The following is a 19,206-nucleotide window of genomic DNA, read 5'->3' as shown; positions in this document are numbered from 1 at the left end:
TGTTTATCGGCATGTTCATGAATCTGAAGACTGGATAGATAGAGATCTACGATTCTGAAATAATATTGATATTTACAACGTGGAAGTTATTGTTACGCGGGATAGAAGTGTTCTTAAAAATACTTCTTAATCTCTTGCGAAGGTACACCACGAATAGCTGCGTAACATTCCAAATGTTCTCGTACAGTAATATTCTTCCATTGAGCATCGTGTTGCGGACAATATCCCATTTGTCTGAATGCTTCTGCCATTTGAGAGTGAATATTGTATCCATCAATTTGTACTCTACCACGTGTCGCTGCTTCCTCTGCGATAATAATCCTCATCGTAGTAGTTTTGCCAGCACCATTATGACCTAAAAGTCCAAATACTTCGCCTGGTTCAACGGCCAATGATAAATTTCGTACGGCGACTTTTCGTTGCATTGACCCTTCCTCTCTTCTGTTACAACAGCTACAAGAAACTGTTTCTCGTTGATGATATTCTTTCCGTAGATTCTAACATGTTCAACAATCACGATTAAGATCATAGCTAAAATATCTGTTCATTCATTGTTTTACCCATAGAAAATTATTTTTACCTGTACCAATACCACTGGTGATTGCTGAATGGAAGGTGACGTAATAAGATTGAACACTCTCTGTCTTTCAGTTTTTACGTCAGCATCTTCGTGATCACCTACATCCGAATTTTCCATTACCTCCTCCCCGATAGAGACATCATTTCTCTGCGCATACATACAAAAATATTAACATTTCTTTCTACGTGCATACTTGCACAATAAAGAAATATAAAACTCTTTTAACCAGGAAGTGCTTGAAGGTATCGCTAATGTTTCCACCGCTTTTCTTGATGTCCAATAAGAGCAATACGAAGAACCATAATGGACAATGTAACAATACACCAACAGCCATCAATATGATCTCCGTGGTAAGATAATCCGACATTGTTAAATGTTGGCAGGCAGCATTAATAGAGCACATTAAATGGACGCGATCTACATAGTATACAGCTGCGTAGGGCACGTACATGGTATTCAACAGAGAAAACACCACGTGCAAAGCGAACGCTGCTGTACCACCTTAAAAAGGATCATGATATTTCATGTTTGGATAAGTAGCAACATGTTTGTTCAAGTATTTGTTTATATATTTACATACATATATATTTCACTTACCAACGCCTAGCATATCTAGGAACATGACAAGCAAAAAAGGTATCAGTCCTAAGAACGTTGCAATATTGGGTAAAATACTCTGTGCGGAATCCATCTTATCAAAAATGTAACTCCAACATGTTGAGAAAAGAATGGACGATGGGCAGTATAACATCAAAAGGGTACCAAGGGTAATGAGTGCTGGCGGTTCTTGAAGCGAAGGCACGTCGAAGAGAAATATAATACCAACGATACATAAACAAATAAATGTCATCAGGCCGACGAGGACGATAAAATAAGTAAGGAAGTACATAGGAAATGACAGGCCGTTGATGCGCAATTGATTCTTCGCTTTAATCTAAAAATCAAACGTTAAGATGTTAAATAGCGTTGTTAATTAGGAGCATTGGATAAATTATTCTTACTTCTCGATCATAAACCATATCGATTGCCAAAGTGATCGGTAATAAAACAAAATCCATTCCTATAAATAACGCTGAACTGGCAGCACCTATATTAAATTCTTGTGGCTGTGACGTCTGTTGAAACGGATGTGTTTTTATTTCAATTTGCGGAACGTCATCCTTTCTGGCTATCAATCTGTTTTTAATGGAAATTGCAACGATTATTGCAGTTCTACGTAATTTCTTGTTTCTTTTTCTTTTCTTTTCTAAAGAACGAAGAATATACATACCTATAATAAGTATTTAACAGTACATTCAATAAGATAGGTAGAGAATGTTGCATCGTATCGTTATATATGATCGTTAAATCCATATTTAGAGAGTTATATTCATTGATATTAAATGCTGCTATGTGCGGTCCGATTTTTAACAAATTAACGTAGTTTCCATCGTATTCATCGATATGCTTTACATCGTGACTTATACTGTCTATCAAAGACGTTATATCAACATTGGTATTATTGAAATATACAATTTTAGTCCTATTGCCATAGGTGTCTAAAAGATTTACGGAAAAAGAGAAAATATTTTAATAAAATTATAGGTATTTCAATGATACTTAAAGATCATGGGAAGTATATAAAAGCATACCACTATTAAGTTCAAGAGACTGCATCTTAATGTCGACAGTTTGAACACTGTTTATATAGAGACCAAGGATTATTAGAGCAAGAGGAGCAACGATGGTGAAGTAAAGTAGTTGAATGTTTCTAAACAGCCTGAGTATCCTTAGGCGAAGCATGGCGTAAAGAATTTGAAGGAAGTTAGGCCGAATTTTGATGGGGTCTAAGCCAAGGCCGAGAATAGGAGGATTCCTATCATTGTGAACTCCATCTGGTAGATCACCTGCTCCTGAATCGAAATACATAAATATAATGAACAGATCCAAAAACAGATTTTAAATATTGAACGATTTTGATTTAATTACCTTTCGCTTGACCATCATTTTGAACGATAACACCTTCGTTCTGTAAACTCTGGTACGATGTACTTTTCGACTGCAAGGACAACGATCTACTAAGTGCACGATTACGAACCATTTTCTTTGACAGATTGTCCATGGTACATTCCGTTTCCTCGTCTTTTTCCAGATGTAAAAACACTTCTTCCAGGGTCGTCATAGATACTCCGTAACTACTAATACCCAACCTACTCGATCTCGTTTTGATTTCATGCTCGATAGCCGAAAATAGTGAGGCGAAATTTTCCACGGAATTGTGAGGCAAGATGAAGCTCAATTCTCGACCGTGGCGTCTTGCTTTTTCGGCTTTCGTCACATGAGACGATACTAATCGTGTTATCGCATGTTCCCTCGCGTTGCCTTCGAGTACGAGACTGTAATGATAATTCAATGATAGAAAGAGATCGTTAAAAACGAAAAAGAAAAATAAATAAATGAACATTTGCACGTAGATAATTTGTGCATATATTTACACTTGATACTCACGTTAAATGATAACCGATACCGAATTTATTTTTTAAGAACAATGAAGTACCGCAACATCTCAATTTCCCTTTACTTATAACTGCCTTCCTGTCAGATAATATATCTGCTTCGTCCATGAAGTGAGTCGTTAAAAGAATGACTTTACCGTGTCTTCTGGATTGCAGTAAAGACCACATTTGTCTTCTCGAGTATGGATCCACTCCAGCTGTAGGCTCATCAAGGATAATGATCTTAGGATCACCGATAATGGCGATACCTACTGAGAGCTTTCTCTTCTGACCACCGCTTAAGTATTTTGCAAAAGTATCTGCTTTTTCAACCAGGTCTATGTCTTTTAACGTTTTATTTACCTGTAATATTAATGACATTGATATTCGAGCTTTTAGATATGCGAAATAATAATTTCCAACTATATAATATAGTTTATTTAGAAGCTTCAAATATTGTCATACCTCATAATCGATTACTGATTTTGGAATACAACGTACAGCGGCAAAAAATTCAAGATGTTCTCTGGGGGTTAAAAGATCAAACAGAATGTCATGCTGAGGGCATACACCTGTCATACTTCTGATCATCTGCATATCGTTTGAATCTCGTATGTCATATCCAAAAATCAAAGCAGTACCGGCTGTTGGCGATGTCAATCCGGTGAGTATGTTAAACAACGTGGTTTTACCAGCCCCGTTATGTCCCAATATCGCTGTTATTTGTCCCTCATAAATCGTTAGGTTGATACCATTAACTGCCTTTATTTCAGGCTTACGACATTTCTGATAAGATTTAAACAAATCTACGATTCTAATTGCTTCCCTTCCCTTCATCTCACGAATGACTGGTTCCACGTCTCTATGTGTTTCCTCACCGGGTATAAAAGAATTTGATTCGCCGTTAGACGACGGTACCCTTTGAACTTTACGTTGACACCAAAATCCAGGTGTAAAACAGAACCACGGTAATCTCTTCGTGCCATACTCGCCTATTAATCAAAATGTCATGAAAGATTATCATCCCCGGCTGATATTGAAAATATCGTCAGATACGTCGCAGAGAGAACCAAAAACAAAAAAAAGAAAAGAAAAAAGAAAAAATTCTTTAAACATACTTGGTATTACCGAGTCCAAATAATAAGCTAAGTAACCATACAAGAATATGTCTAAAGTCATCATAATGAGACTTCCACCGAAAGGTATACCAGGACCACACCAAAGATTATCGAAATTCACTCCTTGTCCCTGTAAATCCAGGACCAAGGCCTACGGAAAATGTAAAGAAAAAAAGAAAGAATAAGATTTATTTTGATTTTATTTTAGAACAAGATAAAAAGAATAGAAATAAGATTTATCTAGATTTTATTTTGATAAACGTTTAGGGAGGCCAACCTTATCCATAGCCAATGCAACACCCGTTGGACTTAAAAGTGATACCAGCCAAAATGAGACCGAGCTAGAATCGTTTATAAAGACTTGAATGAAGTACATCAAACTTAGTATCGTTACTGCAAAGTTTCCAAGGACACCGGCAGTCTAAAACGAGATACGAGTATATTCGTTAAAATCTGGAAAGCTTTTCTAATGATGTTACATTAAATCAATTCGCGTTCGTACCTGTTTAATATAAAAATTTTATCTAACATAAATACTCACACGAGAATTATCAAAGAATGGTGTTATCATGAAGGCAAACATGACGATGGAAATACTATAAAGTACAACCAAAAGAAATATCGGTAAAAAGTGAGTATGCTGAAACATTTGTAGAGTGAAGAGTAATACCACTCCAACGGCGGAAAGTAACAAGACAAAGACGCCGTAGATAATAAACCAAGACATCCTAAAGCACGAAAGACGTATCAATATTTAACTCATTTAATGCATACATTAGAACGCAGATATCGCAGTTTCATCATTTATACAATACATCGACTTACCAAAACACAGAATCCTTCAGGCCCATAATTTTCATTCCTTCTTTAATCTTCTTCTCTTTTTCACCGACAATTAGTATCAAGAGATAAGTAATGAACTGTGAAAGTGCTAAGACCATATACAAAGGAATAATGACTCTAAAAGCCAGCATCCAATCTAGAAAATTATGAAGAGTTGTATTAAGAGGAAAAAAAAAAAAATTTGATTATCATTTCTTCGAAGAAAGTAAAAGCTTCCCCGATAGAGAAGCTATTTCTTACCAGCTGTGAACGCTTCTTTCGGAAACATTTCTAATTTTATATGCGGAATGGTTATGTAGTTGTGTTGCGTGTCAAGCTGGAGTAAAGAAGTAATATATTAGAAGATGTATTTCGTAAGAGTGAAAGAGAGCAATATGATCCAAGATTATAAGTAACTGACGTACCTTTATCTTCGTAATATCCATTAGCATTTGTAACGCTAGGAAGCCAGAATGCAAGTAGTTATCCACGGGACATGATCCGCCAGTTTTTATTGATAGAACGCCTCCCATCCAGTGGTTGGTATCCTTCCGGCAAGTAACCGGAGCGGAATAGAGTTCAAGAGGCGAAGGAGGTGATGTATACGAAGGATTTGTTCTAATCTCGTATCTAAAAGATACAAATATTCATTTTAGCCGTCCTTCGATTTAGATTATAAAAGAGAGAAAGGGGAAAAGCTTTTCGTGAACGTAAACAACTATCCGCATCAATGTAGCAATTTAATACATCTGACTGAAATAATGTGTTTGTGTATGTGTATATATGTATATATACATATGTGTATGTATATATAAACAGTCTTACAGAAGACGTTGAGTGATCGGTTGAGAGTCTTCAAAGATCACAGCCAGAGGTACACTATATGGATCTCTCCAGTAAGCTGCTTGTAGATCATCCTTCGAATCGAATATCATGAAATTCAAAGGTAACTTCTCAGGAAAATCCCACATGGACAGCCAAAAGGTGTTCATCGAATTTAAAAAGTTCTGCAAGACGAATCGAGTAAATTACAAATTTTCAATACGCTTTTACGAGATATGTATATATTTATCTAATGAAAACTTACGAGAGTTTCCGTCGAATTAGGTACCACAGCAATCGTATTGTTCTCATAACCATTGAAAAATTCGAATATATTCGATTTATGCCCCTGCGTCGTCATCGCGGGATAATTTGGATTAGGTATCAATACCTTTATCACTATGAGAATCCCTAGAGTATAAAGAGGCAGGAAGATCTCCTACAATAATAATACAAAAATTATTTTAAATTTAAAAAAAAAGAAGAAAAGAAATACTATTGTAATTCATTGCCATAGACAAAAGATCTCATATATGTAAAAATCAATATTTTTATTACATTTTCTATCGATATATGTATTATTATTATTATTATTATTATTATTATTATTATACTCCGCTTTTTTCAAATCAATTATTTATCATCATAACCGCATTAAAAACATCGACGAATATTTCATAAATCGAACGGAAAATGAAATGAAATAAAATGAAATTGATAGAGGGTATACGAGTTCGTTCAAAACTCCAACATTCTCCTGGGAATAATGGAAGAAGGTTTTATGACTAATCCTTACAATCCCCTTATGTTCGTCCCATCGATGACGACGAAAGATAATGAACGTGTCTGAAAATCATATGTTACGAATATACACATACGCATGTACATAATTCTCGTGTATAAAAGCGAAACACGTAGGTTAATTTTTTTTCCCTTTCTTTCTTTTTTCCTTTTCCTTTTTTCTTTTTTTTTTTCTTTTTACAAGGGCAAGTTTCTTTCGCATGATCCAAACCCTACTGTTTGAGAAAGACACCCTCTTTACACACATGCGTATACCAATACAGATGTGTAATGTGATGAGAATCGTATGAACACGGACAAGCCGTGTTCGATACGCTCGTGGTTCGAGGGGTGAATAGAGAAGCACCGTTGTTCGCTTTGATATACTGTTGCCATGACGATAAACAACTTAAACGAAAGCGATATTTTCAGAAGGAGCCAGTTTTCTACGTCCTCGGTTGTCCTGTCATAAAGATCTCTGACACGTTTATAAAAAAAAAAAATAATAAAAGATGGATTCACGAGCCAGTGAGACAATGTCATTTTTCGTCGATGTCGTTACCGAAGATTCATTCTACGAAAACCTAACTTTAGGTGTCGTCAAGATTCTCGAAAATTCACCATGCGTTAAAAACGTTCGCGTCAACAGACGAAACGGTTGCGAACGAAACGCCATTGTGAATTGGGAGCAACGACACGGCTGCGTGTTGCCAGAAGACGTGAAGAATTTCTATGCCTCGATCGATGGTTTTTTACTACAGTGGAATCTCGAGATAGCAGGTATTTTTTGTCTCATTTCTCTCTTCTTTTCCTTTTTTTTTTTTTCTTTTTCCTTCTTTCTTCCTTCGTACGAGATGTCCCGTTGTAAAATATTGTCTCTTTAAGTCTGAACATTCACATGTATACGTAAACGTTTATAAGATATTTTTTGTTTCCTTTTGACTGCATTTCATTACTTTCATTTTACATATTTTCTCTCTCTCTCTCTCTCTCTCTCTCTTTCTTTCTTTCTCTCTCTCTCCTTGTCCTTTTATGGAAGAATATTTTTTTCAAGGACATCGTATACGTCAATCGTTTATCATCTGTAACGTTGAGTTCTTGTTCGTTTCACACAAGAGGGATATCGAATTAGCGAGTCACTCGTTCGTATACAGGCGAGGAATTTCCGGTAGGGCGAATGGAGATAGGCAAGCTGTCGTCCCTAAAACGTTACCTCGGCGTTGGGAAGGATCGACAAAGCGGAACGACGACGAGTCTGGCCTCGGAGGAAGGAGGGGACATCGAACCGGAAGTTGAGATACTCGTAGGGAGTACCGAGGACGTTGTTGCCGGTAACTCGAAGATTCACACGGTTAATCCTCGTGGTTCGAAACTCTTCGAGATAGCTCGATGCTTTCCCACAACTTTAGATGCGAGGGTGTATTTGGTATATACAAATAAAGCTGAACAAACGTCGCCTGAAATTTGGCTTCATCAGGAAACTGCAGATCGATGGTATCATCTGGCCGAGGATTTCACCAAATACTTTCGTATGATGTTGGTCCATCTTGGTTTGCCTCTTTGGCAATGTTGTGTCGTTGGCTTGCCTCTGCCAACCTGGGTCGAGCAAGTCTATTTCTTGGTCGGGCCTCATCTCCTGCCAAATATAATAGAACCAACGGAAACAATTTCTAGTAGTCTCTGGAACAATGGTCCTACCAATCTACTCGATCCAAATATTTTCAAGGGTAAGGAGAATAAGCAAAGGAACCCGAGAAAGAAGTGATTTCTTCGTAGTCATTGCCGTTCCCGTCCTTCTGATCATCGTGATAAATCTTTCTCTTTTCTGAGAGTGAAATAGGAAAAAAGATTACAAAAATAAAAATTAAAAAATGAGAGAAAGAAAGAAGAAAAAGAAGAAAGGATATCCTGGCGATCCGTCAAACGTACGAACCCCCATATTTCCTCGGTAGAAAATGAAGGAGTCGTGCACGCGTAAAAGTGTCTTAGGAACGAAGATGAAAAGGAGTATCATGGGGGAGAAAGTAAAAGGTGACATTTTAAAATATCAGCATCTCGTTTCTTTCCTACTCGAAAAAATAATTCCTACGAGTACGAGGGAGAAGAGGAAAAGGGAACTTCCGATATCATCCATAACTTTTCAGAAAATAGCACTGGCTATATCACTTGGGATATATTGAAATTGAATTGGCACACGATCTCTTCCTCTATCTCTTTCTCTCTATCTCTGTCTCTCTCTCTCTCTCTCTCTCTCTCTCTCTTTCTCTTTTTATTTTGCTTTCCGCGTTCTTATTTAACGCGCGTCATTACGGATTAGCTCGTTAAATCCGCTTTAAATCATCGTATACCAGTCTAAAAGAATTGGAACACGCATAAAATTAATCAAAAGAATTTAACGTTCGATTTATTCGAGTATTCGTTCGGTTTAAAAAGTTCAAAAGTTCAAGCGATAAAAGCCAATAAAATTTCTCGTGTAATTTATCATTGAATCCGATATACCATCTATACGTTATTTTATTTTATCTTTTTTTTTTTTTGTCTTTCTTCCTTTCTTTTGCGAAAATATCATTACGAATAGAAAGAAGAGATAGGATTCGAGCCAGGACATAATCCTGTTTTGTCACGTTTGCGTAGAAAAATAAAACGGATATAAAGGGGCGAAGAAGGACAAGGAAAAGACAAAAAAATAGAAGACAAAAATAAAAATAAAAGAAATACTTTAAAAATGCAAGCTTCTCTTAAAAAATCCATCTACCATCTAGCATTATTACTACTACATATATATATATATATATATACACATACACATATGTATATATATGTATATACATAACAGCAGAGCAGCAATAAACGATTCTTCTCTTCTCCTCGACCCTTGGCCCAGTTGGCACAGTACGCACGCAAAAATGGCAGCGCACTGCTGCGACTGGCAGCACGCCTTCCTACTTGGCTACTGCGGCTAGCCGTGAAACGCAGTCGTTTCGTCGCCATACACAACTAACCATCTACAAACTTTTTATTTCTTTTTACCCAGTTTTTTTCCAGACTCCATAGTCCAAAGACTTCCTATGCGGAAAATCCTTTGGCAATCCAAATGCATATTCCTTTCTTCTTCTTCTTCGTCCTCTTCTTCTTTCTCTTCTTCCCTTATCCTTTCCATTCTTAACAACATCGATCGTTCCTCTCGATGGACAAAATTCGTAATAAGGAAGAGAAAAAAGTGAGAGAGAGACATAACAATGTTAGAAGCGTTCAAGTATAAAAAAATGAATTTTTCTTGAAGAAAACATTGCTTATTTCGTCGTCGTTTAAAACAATGTACATGTATCTTCGTTCGTTATTCGCACCAAGGAAAAGTATACGTTCATCTAGAATGCATGTAGAATTTCAATCGATCTTTTTCTTTATCCGACGGAATCGTAACTGTGCCCTCCTTCCTCCTCCCTCACCCCACCTCTCCCTCCCACCGAAGCTACGATCGATCTTCGATGTTCCTCTATTTTCGTGCTTCTAGCGAATTTCCTAAGCAGAAAATTTGACGTGGCACGAACCAACACGGTCGTTCTTTCTTTTTTTTTTTTTGTTCTCTCTCTCTTTTTCTCTTTTTCTCTTTTTCTATATTTCTCTCTCTCTCTCTCTCTCTCTCTCTCTCTCTTTTTCTCTTTTTCTATATTTTTCTCTTCTTCATTACAGGTTTTCATTTCCTTCTTTTTCCACCCTTTTGATTCATGAGCTCGCATCGATGCGATTTTCCCGTTAAAAATAATTCGAGAAATATCATTGATTTTTTTTTGTCTTTCTCTTTATCCATATCCTACATTTATTTTATTTGAAGTTCCGCTTCCGAGCTGTGCCGCTTTAATCGTCGAAACAAGAGCATGGCTGTTGGTGCGATATGCGTGTATCGTGTTAGAACGTGCATGAATATTTTTATTTCCAAATGGGATCCTACCGAGAGTGATCAACGTGGGAGAGTACAGTATAAATGTAATGTACGTATTAACGAATAAGCTACTCGCCAACGTAAAACTGTCGATCGATCGTATTTAAAAGCATTGATACGCGAGAAGTATGATTCATTTGATTTTTTTTTCTTTTCTTTTTTCACGATATCCACCTTCGCAAGAGATAAAAAAAGAAAAAAACAATCCAAGTGACTCAGTATTTTCGTCGAAATTTTTACGATTCATACGTTACCTTGTCATTCATAGTCGATTATTCGATCGATAAAGTTTTACCAAATCGTATATACGTAGGGTATACCTAACTACGTTCCATTTCTTTTCATAGGTAAAATAAAATTGTGTCACGTAATACGCGCCACTGACCAAACAGACCTACTGAAAATTTATACGATTTCCAAAATGTTTTTCTGCTCCATATATCGCAAGGACATATGATATAATATCTGTCATATATCGTACGAAGGAATTTCGTCGAATTTTGTTCTTGCTCGATCTAACGACCAATCTCAATTTTTATTTCTCCTTTGTCTAATTATCTTATTAAACGATATTATGTATACGTTTATACATACATATATCTACATATGTATCGAATTTGGAGCCAATGAAAAGAAACACATGCTGTTTTTCCAAGTAGCTTGATTATACAACAAGACGTTCGGTCTCATCGGATGTTATAACATTCCTTTGTCGTTATCTCATTTATTAGTACCAATGCGTACGGTTTATCTACGTGTACGAGCTATTAAAAACGTGCAAACGCATACGCGGATCTTTATCTATGTATTAATTATTGATCAGAATAGCAAAGCTCGGCGTTACCGACTATGCACTATAAACTTCTTATCTTTATTTATTTTCCTACGAGTTTAAATATTTCGCTAATTAGATCCCCGTTAATTAGAGTTTCGTCATGTATAGTTAGCTACTCTTCTACGAGTATAATTCCACGGTATTTCTAAATACATACTCGTTGATTGGACGAACGATAAATTGAATAAATCCGCATCGTAGTTAAATATACCTTATTATCGGTATTTTCTCAAAGAGAAAAGTAAAATAATAATAAAAGTAATAATAAAAATAAAAATAATAATAATAATAATAGTAATAGTAATAATAATAAATAATGATGATGATAATAATAATTATGATAATAAATATATATATATATATACACATATGTATTTATTTATGACTTAAACATACCGCGATGGTCTTCCGCTTTTCACGTTTCTTCAGAAGAATATTTCTCACGAGCATAGCTCGTAGCTGAGACCAGTAAACCTTGCACGAATCCATCCTGCGATATACACTCGTCCTTGCTATTTCTGTAAATAAAAACATACAGTTATTTGTGTATAATATTAAATTTAGAAAGAGAAGAAACAAATTGGACGAGATACAAGAAGCGATGAAGAAAGAAACAAAAATTTTGCTTTTTATTTTTTCTTTTCTTCTTCCCTTAAAGAAGGACAAACAAAATTTATTATTACGTTAGCATGCTACTTCGTAAATTCCCTACATAAATTAAATAGGTGTCCATTCGACTATAGATTAACATCTTCGAGGACAGTATTCAAAATCACGCTCTTCTAACGAGATACTAAAGAAATGTCTAGGGCATGATCGATAATTCGTACTTTACACTATTTAAATGTTCCCGCGCATAAGAAAGAGCTAAGTAAATGAGAACATATGTCAAGGCCTTCCTAAGGTTTCTTCATCGTACCGCATGTATCGCTTCTATGGAGAGACCTATCTTGATTATCGACTCTTCGTAATATGATTAGATCCAATCTCTTCTTAGCCAATTAGACGTTATTAGACGAAAGACAGGTATATATCAAAAGAGAATCCGCTTCAGTTTAGAGTCTAATGAAACGAAGAATCACGATTCACTTTTGTGAACCTTTGTAAACTTTTATATTGCACAACTCTTTTTTTCTTTTTTCTTCCCTTTTTTTTTTTTTTTTTTTTTTTTTATCAAAAGTTTAGAGATTCGATTAAATGGCGGAAAGTTTATGGAACGGGGGAAGAGGGTTGGAAGATTGGAACAAATTCTTTTGACAAAGACTGAACATTGAAGCTTTTTAACATAGTATTTGAATGAAAAGAAAGCAGAAAATAAGATCGCTTCGGTAGTATACTTGTTAACTCGACGGATCGATAATCACGTCTCTCTTTGTCAACTCGTATATTCCACCTTTTGTATCGCCTCGGATATATTCTAGCCTTCGGCATTTCGAAAAGGAAACATAAGCGTAAGAATAATTTGGGAAAGAGGAGACAGAAGAAAGACAAAGAGAGAGAGAGAGAGAGAGAGAGTTAAAGAGAGGGAGGATGACACCTATAGAGAGAGAATCACATTTAAAATAGTTAAAAATAGAATATCCCTCGATCCGACTAATAATTTTCTGCCAAAAACCTTTATTGCCAATGGAATTTTTTTTCTTTCGATATTGACGTACTCGTAAGAAATTTATAATATTAATTTCTACCAAATTAATTAGCACAATCCATAACACTTCTGAAAAAGCATGAATAAATATCTCTTTTTTTGTTATTTCTTTCTTTTTATGCAAATATCGAACGATTCACAAGAAATTCCGCATATACTATGCATTTCCTCTAGAATATATTACAACAGACAAGCACAGGACACATCCAATTTATTTGTTGATGAAAAAGTTGAATTATTTTGACCTAGTCAATCTATTAAACTCGTAACATTCGTCTTTTTCTCTTTTTTCTCTTTTGTAGAAGGAGTCAAACGAATGTTCTCAAGTTTCCCTCAAGATTCGCGCCCGACTTTCCTCGAGTTACCCAAATTGTAAAACGAGACTGTCGATACTAAATTATACATTATCGCCAAGATAACTTTCTGTTCTGACATAGAGAGAAAACAGAGAAAGAGAGAGAAGGGGAGAAACAAAAAGAGAAAAAGAGAGAGAGAGAGAGACAGAGAGTCAGCTGCAGAACTGCAACCACGGTGAACACATATATATGTATTCTCTGACGTAACTTAACGACACACACGATCCTACAAATGAATCCAAAGAATATAAACGACGCTTAATCCTTATTTTCTTTTAGTATTCCGTAACGTCTAAATGAAAAAATATTAGCCGACAGCGTGAAGGAAACTTGAACTCGTTTCGTAAGATGTTTTTCTTTCTCTATTTTTTTTTCCTCTCCTGCTTTTCCTTTTTTTCTGTTTTTTTTTTTTTTTCCTTTTTCTTTTCATTTACGTCACTCGACATAAAGAACGTCACGAAACACCATTTCCTTTCTCATCGGTTCAACTTTGGTTGAGCCGTGTTCGGTCAACGAGCAACGTGCAGCTGTACGTCACCGGAAGGATGACGCGTTAAAGAGCATTAACACTGCCTTATACTACTAAAGGGATCGTGCTTACGTTTACCCGTTCTAAGAGAGGCATTCTAACAAAAGAGAAGATATATCTATTTAATATCAATATAGATTCTGCTATAGATATAATATTCATTTAACAGGGAGAATCCTACGTACCGACGTGCACGAATCGATCTAATCGATTTCAAATGTATACAACATTCTATGATAGAATAAATAATATCCTTTACTCAATAAGCTCAATAAGCTTTTCGATATTAGGATCTGTTGGATGAAAGAAAAAAAAAAAAAGAAAAAAAAGAAAGAAAGAAAGAAAGAAAGAAAAGAGATGAAAAAAAGAATTCGAGATAGAAAAAATAATTTTTCTTCGAAAGGAAGCTTATCGAGATATTAAGATCTCTCGAATAGTCGATTCGAATCGACAGTTCGAATCAAGACAAACGATCGAAAAGAAATAAGATATAGCTACGAGGAAGTGGGAGGGGGTTGAAAAGAGAATGGAGGAAGTTAAAAAGATTTGAAAGTATAAAAAAATAGATTATATCAAAGAAAAAGAGAGAGAGAAACAAGAAAGAGACAGAGAAAGAAGGATGAAGAAGGACTTAGGACTTACGTTTGTCACGAATCGTGCGAGGAATAGAAGCAAAGAGAGAGCATACGAGTAATCTACGCTGATCTCTCTCCGTTGCTGTGACCGCTTCGGTTGTTGTTGTTGTTGTTGTTTTTGTTGTTGTTGTTGTTGTTGTTGTCGTCGATGATACAATTGATCGAAAAGAAAGTAACGTTGCCGATTCCGTCGCTATCGATGATTCCGCCGTTTCTGATGCCGTTGTACCCGGTTTTAATGCCGGTCTCGATCGATCGGACGAACTTGCACGAGGATCTCACTGCCGTCTTGGTTCGCACGTAGTCGCCAACATCGAGACGAGGAAGGAAGGAGAATTCGAAGCTACGTCGTCCCTCTCTTTTAGCTTCGTGAATCTTTATCGCCATCCTTTGCTTTCTCTCTCTGTCTCGAGTAGAGAACGACACGTTCAGCGCGTACCGATTTGATTTATATAGATTATATGTATATGTATGTATGTATGTATGTATGTATGTATGTATGTATGTATATATGTATTTTATTTCGTTTATTTATTTAATTAATTTCCTTTTCTTTCTGTCTTTTTCTATCCTCGTATTTCTTTTAGACACGAGCCTTTGCCCTGTCTTTCACCAACGTCCAGTAAGACAGTACAAAGGGGAATTCGAAAGAGTAAGAGAGATAGGGAGATAAAGAGAACGAGAAAGAGAAAGAGAAAAAGAGAGAGAGAGAGAGAGAGAAAGAGAAGAAGGAAGAGCGAAGAAAGGAATATATCACGTGGCTAGATTTAGAATAGCTTGCCGTGTCTTGTCCTTCTCCCTCGGATTCGTGCCATTCAGACGAATTAGGTCCTCGCGAAGATCAATGGGATGCGATCGGTCTCCTTTTTCATCTACGAGAATATGATAGAGAAGATATCGGATATTATTCTTTCCTTTCCATGTTATCGTATTAAAAGCGTCGCCTCTAACAAACGCATCACATCGAGCTTTCTTGAGACTCCGCGAGTTCCTTGTATTTTTCTCTTACAATTACGGGCTCCCCACTCAAGTGGGATGATGAGTAAATGGAGTCAATGTTTTTATTTTATTCGTAGGAGTACGTGTGTGTGCGTATGTGTGTGTATCTATCTATCTATCTATCTATCTATCTATCTATCTATCTATCTATATATATATATATATATATATATATATATATATATAAATGTAGGTATCTATATGTACGTAAAATTCTTGACTATCTCAATAGTTGATTCATTCGAACGTGAAACAAATTGAAATATTTTGCAAAGATACTAATGCATTATATATACATGTACATATATATATAAATATATAAATATATATATATATATACATACAGATTTTGGATCAAAGATTGATCTAATTGAATAGATCCGATTTGTTAACTTCTATCATCTATAGGAAATTCAATCGTATCTGAATAACCACTGTATACGATCGAAAACCACATAAAAGTAGTTGAGTCTATTCGAAACTGATATGAAAACCACTATGGGAAGAGAAGATAGTGCGGTTAGGAGAAAAGTTTTCTATAGAGAACGCTTTTGAGATAGTAGTATCGATGTTCTCAATTAACTGATGGTTAACAAAAAGCCATGATCGATTTGGAAAATTTCGGATAAACCTAACTAATATTATATTCACATGAAACATGAAAAACAGTTAGACAGAGAGGGAGAGGGAGGGAGGGAGGGAGGGAGAGAGAGAGAGAGAGAGAGAGAGAGAGAGAGAGAAAGAGAGAGAGAGAATAAAGAGAATACTATATATGCTTAGAGTTAACGTTGCAACAGAAACACAGGAAACAAGCAATTCGATGGTCGTGTTAACGAAGAGGGTTACGACGACTGAAAGGTTTATTTTAAAGGGATACACCCTTTGCACGAACATCGGACAATTCATTTTTAAACGTTGCGACCAACTCCCTCGAAGAAGTTTTTCGTTCTATGTATTCGCGGCTTTTCTTTCTCATATAAATAATAGAGTCAAAGTAGAAAAAGGGGAGACACAGGTTCCCCATTGGGGTCGTCACCCTGGAACATACAAGGAGTCGTCAAGGTAAAGAACGAACGAGTAGACACGGTGTCGCCAGTTCGTCCACTTTCCTTAACGACGAAAGCGACCCTATGTCGCAACGATGATGACAATAACGACAATGACGACGAACACGACCACGACAATAACGACAACGACATAGACGATGGCGATAATCATAGATAGATCACCCTGAACTTTTAGCTCTTTATTCGAGAAACACATTTACGTGAGATAAAAAAACGTGAGTTGGTTGCTAAATGAAATTCGCGGAATGTATCAAAGGAATCCATCCGAGACAGAGAGATTAAGAGAGAGAGAGAGAGAGAGAGAGACAGCTCGGATTCTTAAACGCGAACAGGAAGCCCTCGTTTCCTGGCTCCCATCTAGAATCGACTAGGCTATTGCGAGGATTAAACGATAGCCGCTTATAATCGAGGCAGCTATTACGAAGTTAATTTTTCCCTCTTCTCGCAGTTAATGTTACGTCCAATTTTCTCTACATTTTCGTTCGGATAGCGACGTTTTGCTGCTCGGTTAAATGACGAATGGAAGAGTAAGGTCAAACGAAACGAAGATTGTTATATGATTGCCTTTGAGTGATCTTGTAAATTCTCCCACTGAATTAGTGGAGTAAGTTAAAACGAGAACATTTAAATTTCATCAATGTCGAAAGTTTAGAATCGATAGTTCTAAATTTGTTTCGGTTTCGCCTATCTTTGAATGAAGTAAATACATAATCGTTATAGTTATAGATACAAGCTGTTAACGTGTAGATTATGTATCAAAGCTTTCTTGCAGAGGCTGTACACACGAAATGGCGATTTCATCAACGCCAATGAAAGCTAAGAGTTTAGCAAACATATTTCGTGGAACTTGAAATCATAGCATAGAGAGAGAAAGAAAGAGAGAGAGAGAGAGAGAGAGAGAAGGGAGGAGAGAGAGAGGACAAGAGAAAGAAATAAAGAATGAGTGTATATGAGAGAGAGAAAATGATAAAAAGAGAGAGAGAGGGGGGGAAGGTACGTTGTGAGTCGGGTCTATCGACCGACAAGAATCAGAGGGCGTAAGAGGGTCAGAAGGGAGGAACGAGGAGGCTTTGCTGTTCAATGAGGTCGGATACATCGGTGGTCTCGATAAATGACCAAAGCGAGGAAGGATGAATCTCGTTGATTTTTTGCCACCAACGGGATCGTAAGAGTAAAAGAGAAAGAGAAAGAAAAAGAGAGAGAAACCTGTTCATGCGTTCAACCCTCCTTTCAAAATGGTGACGATCGTTTTATCGCCAGAGGTCACTGAGAGTCGCCCTCGTCCTCGCCCTCGTCCTCGCCCTCGCCCTCCTCCTCGTGCTGGATAGCTTCTTCGTCGGTATTATTTATTATCGTTAAAAATTTACACTTAAATCGAGCTTGTAAAAGAATAATCACTATTATACGTACAACTATTTCAATATTGTTAATAGATTGAAAGAAAAGTTGAGAAGGAAAATTGAACAATCTATAGAAAAAGAAAAAGAAAGAAAGAAAAGAAAGAAAAACAAATAAAATAAAATTATATAATAACATCATTTTGTTGGGTTTAATCGATCAAAATCTCAGACAAATTTCCACAGTCTTGCACGAGATATCCTTCCAACTGGAAACCATTTTCAAAGATCCTACACCCTCACTCTTTCTCTCTTTCTCTCACTACATCCTTCCCTCTCTTTCTCTTTCTCTTTCTCTTTCTCTTTCTCTTTCACAGCGGTCTCTTTGACAGGTCAGAAACATAAACGCGCACAAGTGCGAGGTTCGTACGCGACGCGTCTCAACCCCCGTTTTCGATGGTACTGCCTGGTCCTGTCTCACCCTCTCTGTCATTCTCAAGCCGTTCCTTCTCTCTCTCTCTCTCTCTTTTTCCCCCTCTAGCGCACAGTCGCGCCACTAGAAAATCGATCCGCGACCGACCTGGACAAAACGGTAATCGTCCACGTCGATTGGGTAGATTCATTTTTTTAAACGACATATCTATCTATCTATACATATTCATATATATATATATATATACACACATTTTAATAAATACATATATATATATATATATATATATATATATTGTCACCTTCGTATCAGTAGAGAAACTCAACGGCAAACGATCCTCGAAACACGAGGTGTCGTCGTCGATGTCGCGGCAATAGCGTGCCGACATCCGAAAAGCCGACGCACCTCCTTCCAGCCTTCCTCTTCCTTCTCTTCTTCCTCCTCCTTCTTCTCTTTTAATTTGATCCTTAGATTGCCCCTTCGAATGAAAAATTCCGAGGCGGTTACGAGCGCCGGTCCTACTTCTCCTCCTCCTCCTCCCCCGGCAACTCCTCTTCTTTCGAAGAAGAAAAACGACCGAACCTTTCTCTTCCTTCTTCTCTTCTTTCTCTTCCTGTTCCTCCTTCACAACTATCACCACCACCACCAACTTTTCCTCCTCCTCCTTCTTCCTCCTCCTCCTCTTCTTCTTCTCGATCTCAAAACGAACGTAACCGGCGCTCTTCAATGACACCAACCGCGATCCTTTAGCGGGACAAACTTCTCTCTCTTTTACCACCTCGTCATATTCCTCTTCCATACCACACAACCACTCACAGTTTATGAGCA

At 36.8% G+C, this 19,206-nt stretch overlaps 2 protein-coding genes across 5 annotated transcripts in view; one reads left to right on the top strand and one right to left on the bottom strand.

Annotated features, from left to right (window-relative positions):
• LOC122628277 (cholesterol transporter ABCA5-like) overlaps window positions 1–18,933 on the bottom strand; it is a 23,212-nt gene extending 4,279 nt beyond the window's left edge. The window contains exons 1-23 of one of the 4 annotated variants that reach the window (XM_043810406.1): window positions 18,680–18,933; window positions 15,324–15,414; window positions 11,771–11,892; window positions 6,082–6,255; window positions 5,820–6,001; window positions 5,420–5,624; window positions 5,256–5,331; window positions 4,998–5,151; window positions 4,714–4,900; window positions 4,450–4,593; window positions 4,173–4,323; window positions 3,520–4,046; window positions 3,068–3,417; window positions 2,658–2,955; window positions 2,549–2,588; window positions 2,212–2,472; window positions 1,851–2,118; window positions 1,582–1,756; window positions 1,178–1,514; window positions 807–1,081; window positions 581–727; window positions 124–497; window positions 1–54 (exon numbers count right to left, since the gene is read on the bottom strand). The exon at window positions 1–54 is cut by the window's left edge and continues 154 nt beyond it. In XM_043810406.1, the coding sequence (XP_043666341.1) occupies window positions 1–54; window positions 124–497; window positions 581–727; window positions 807–1,081; window positions 1,178–1,514; window positions 1,582–1,756; window positions 1,851–2,118; window positions 2,212–2,472; window positions 2,549–2,588; window positions 2,658–2,955; window positions 3,068–3,417; window positions 3,520–4,046; window positions 4,173–4,323; window positions 4,450–4,593; window positions 4,714–4,900; window positions 4,998–5,151; window positions 5,256–5,331; window positions 5,420–5,624; window positions 5,820–6,001; window positions 6,082–6,255; window positions 11,771–11,892; window positions 15,324–15,357 (4,535 nt within the window). In that variant the 5' untranslated portion in view covers window positions 15,358–15,414; window positions 18,680–18,933. Of the gene's footprint in view, window positions 55–123; window positions 498–580; window positions 728–806; window positions 1,082–1,177; window positions 1,515–1,581; window positions 1,757–1,850; window positions 2,119–2,211; window positions 2,473–2,548; window positions 2,956–3,067; window positions 3,418–3,519; window positions 4,047–4,172; window positions 4,324–4,449; window positions 4,594–4,713; window positions 4,901–4,997; window positions 5,152–5,255; window positions 5,332–5,419; window positions 5,625–5,819; window positions 6,002–6,081; window positions 6,256–11,770; window positions 11,893–14,549; window positions 14,819–15,323; window positions 15,415–18,679 lie in introns of those variants that run through there. The other 3 variants (XM_043810404.1, XM_043810405.1, XM_043810407.1) reach the window with 3 other exon arrangements.
• Window positions 6,953–8,462, top strand: LOC122628278 (tubulin polyglutamylase complex subunit 2). The gene is made up of 2 exons (XM_043810408.1): window positions 6,953–7,376; window positions 7,751–8,462. The coding sequence occupies exons 1-2, from the start codon at window positions 7,109–7,111 to the stop codon at window positions 8,359–8,361; spliced, it is 879 nt and encodes a 292-aa protein (XP_043666343.1). The 5' UTR covers window positions 6,953–7,108; the 3' UTR covers window positions 8,362–8,462.
• Window positions 18,934–19,206: the final 273 nt, after the last annotated feature.

Source organism: Vespula pensylvanica, chromosome 4, assembly GCF_014466175.1.
Source record: "Vespula pensylvanica isolate Volc-1 chromosome 4, ASM1446617v1, whole genome shotgun sequence".
In the NCBI taxonomy this organism is placed as follows: domain Eukaryota; kingdom Metazoa; phylum Arthropoda; class Insecta; order Hymenoptera; family Vespidae; genus Vespula; species Vespula pensylvanica.
Note: the sequence above shows the minus strand (reverse complement) of the source record. Positions and strands in the feature narration are given on the sequence as shown.

Coding starts and splice junctions, on each gene's coding strand:
- LOC122628278 (XM_043810408.1), top strand. CDS start 7,109: ATGGATTCACGAGCCAGTGAGACAATGTCATTTTTCGTCGATGTCGTT. Junction 7,377..7,750: donor GTGGAATCTCGAGATAGCAG/GTATTTTTTGTC, acceptor GTTCGTATACAG/GCGAGGAATTTCCGGTAGGG.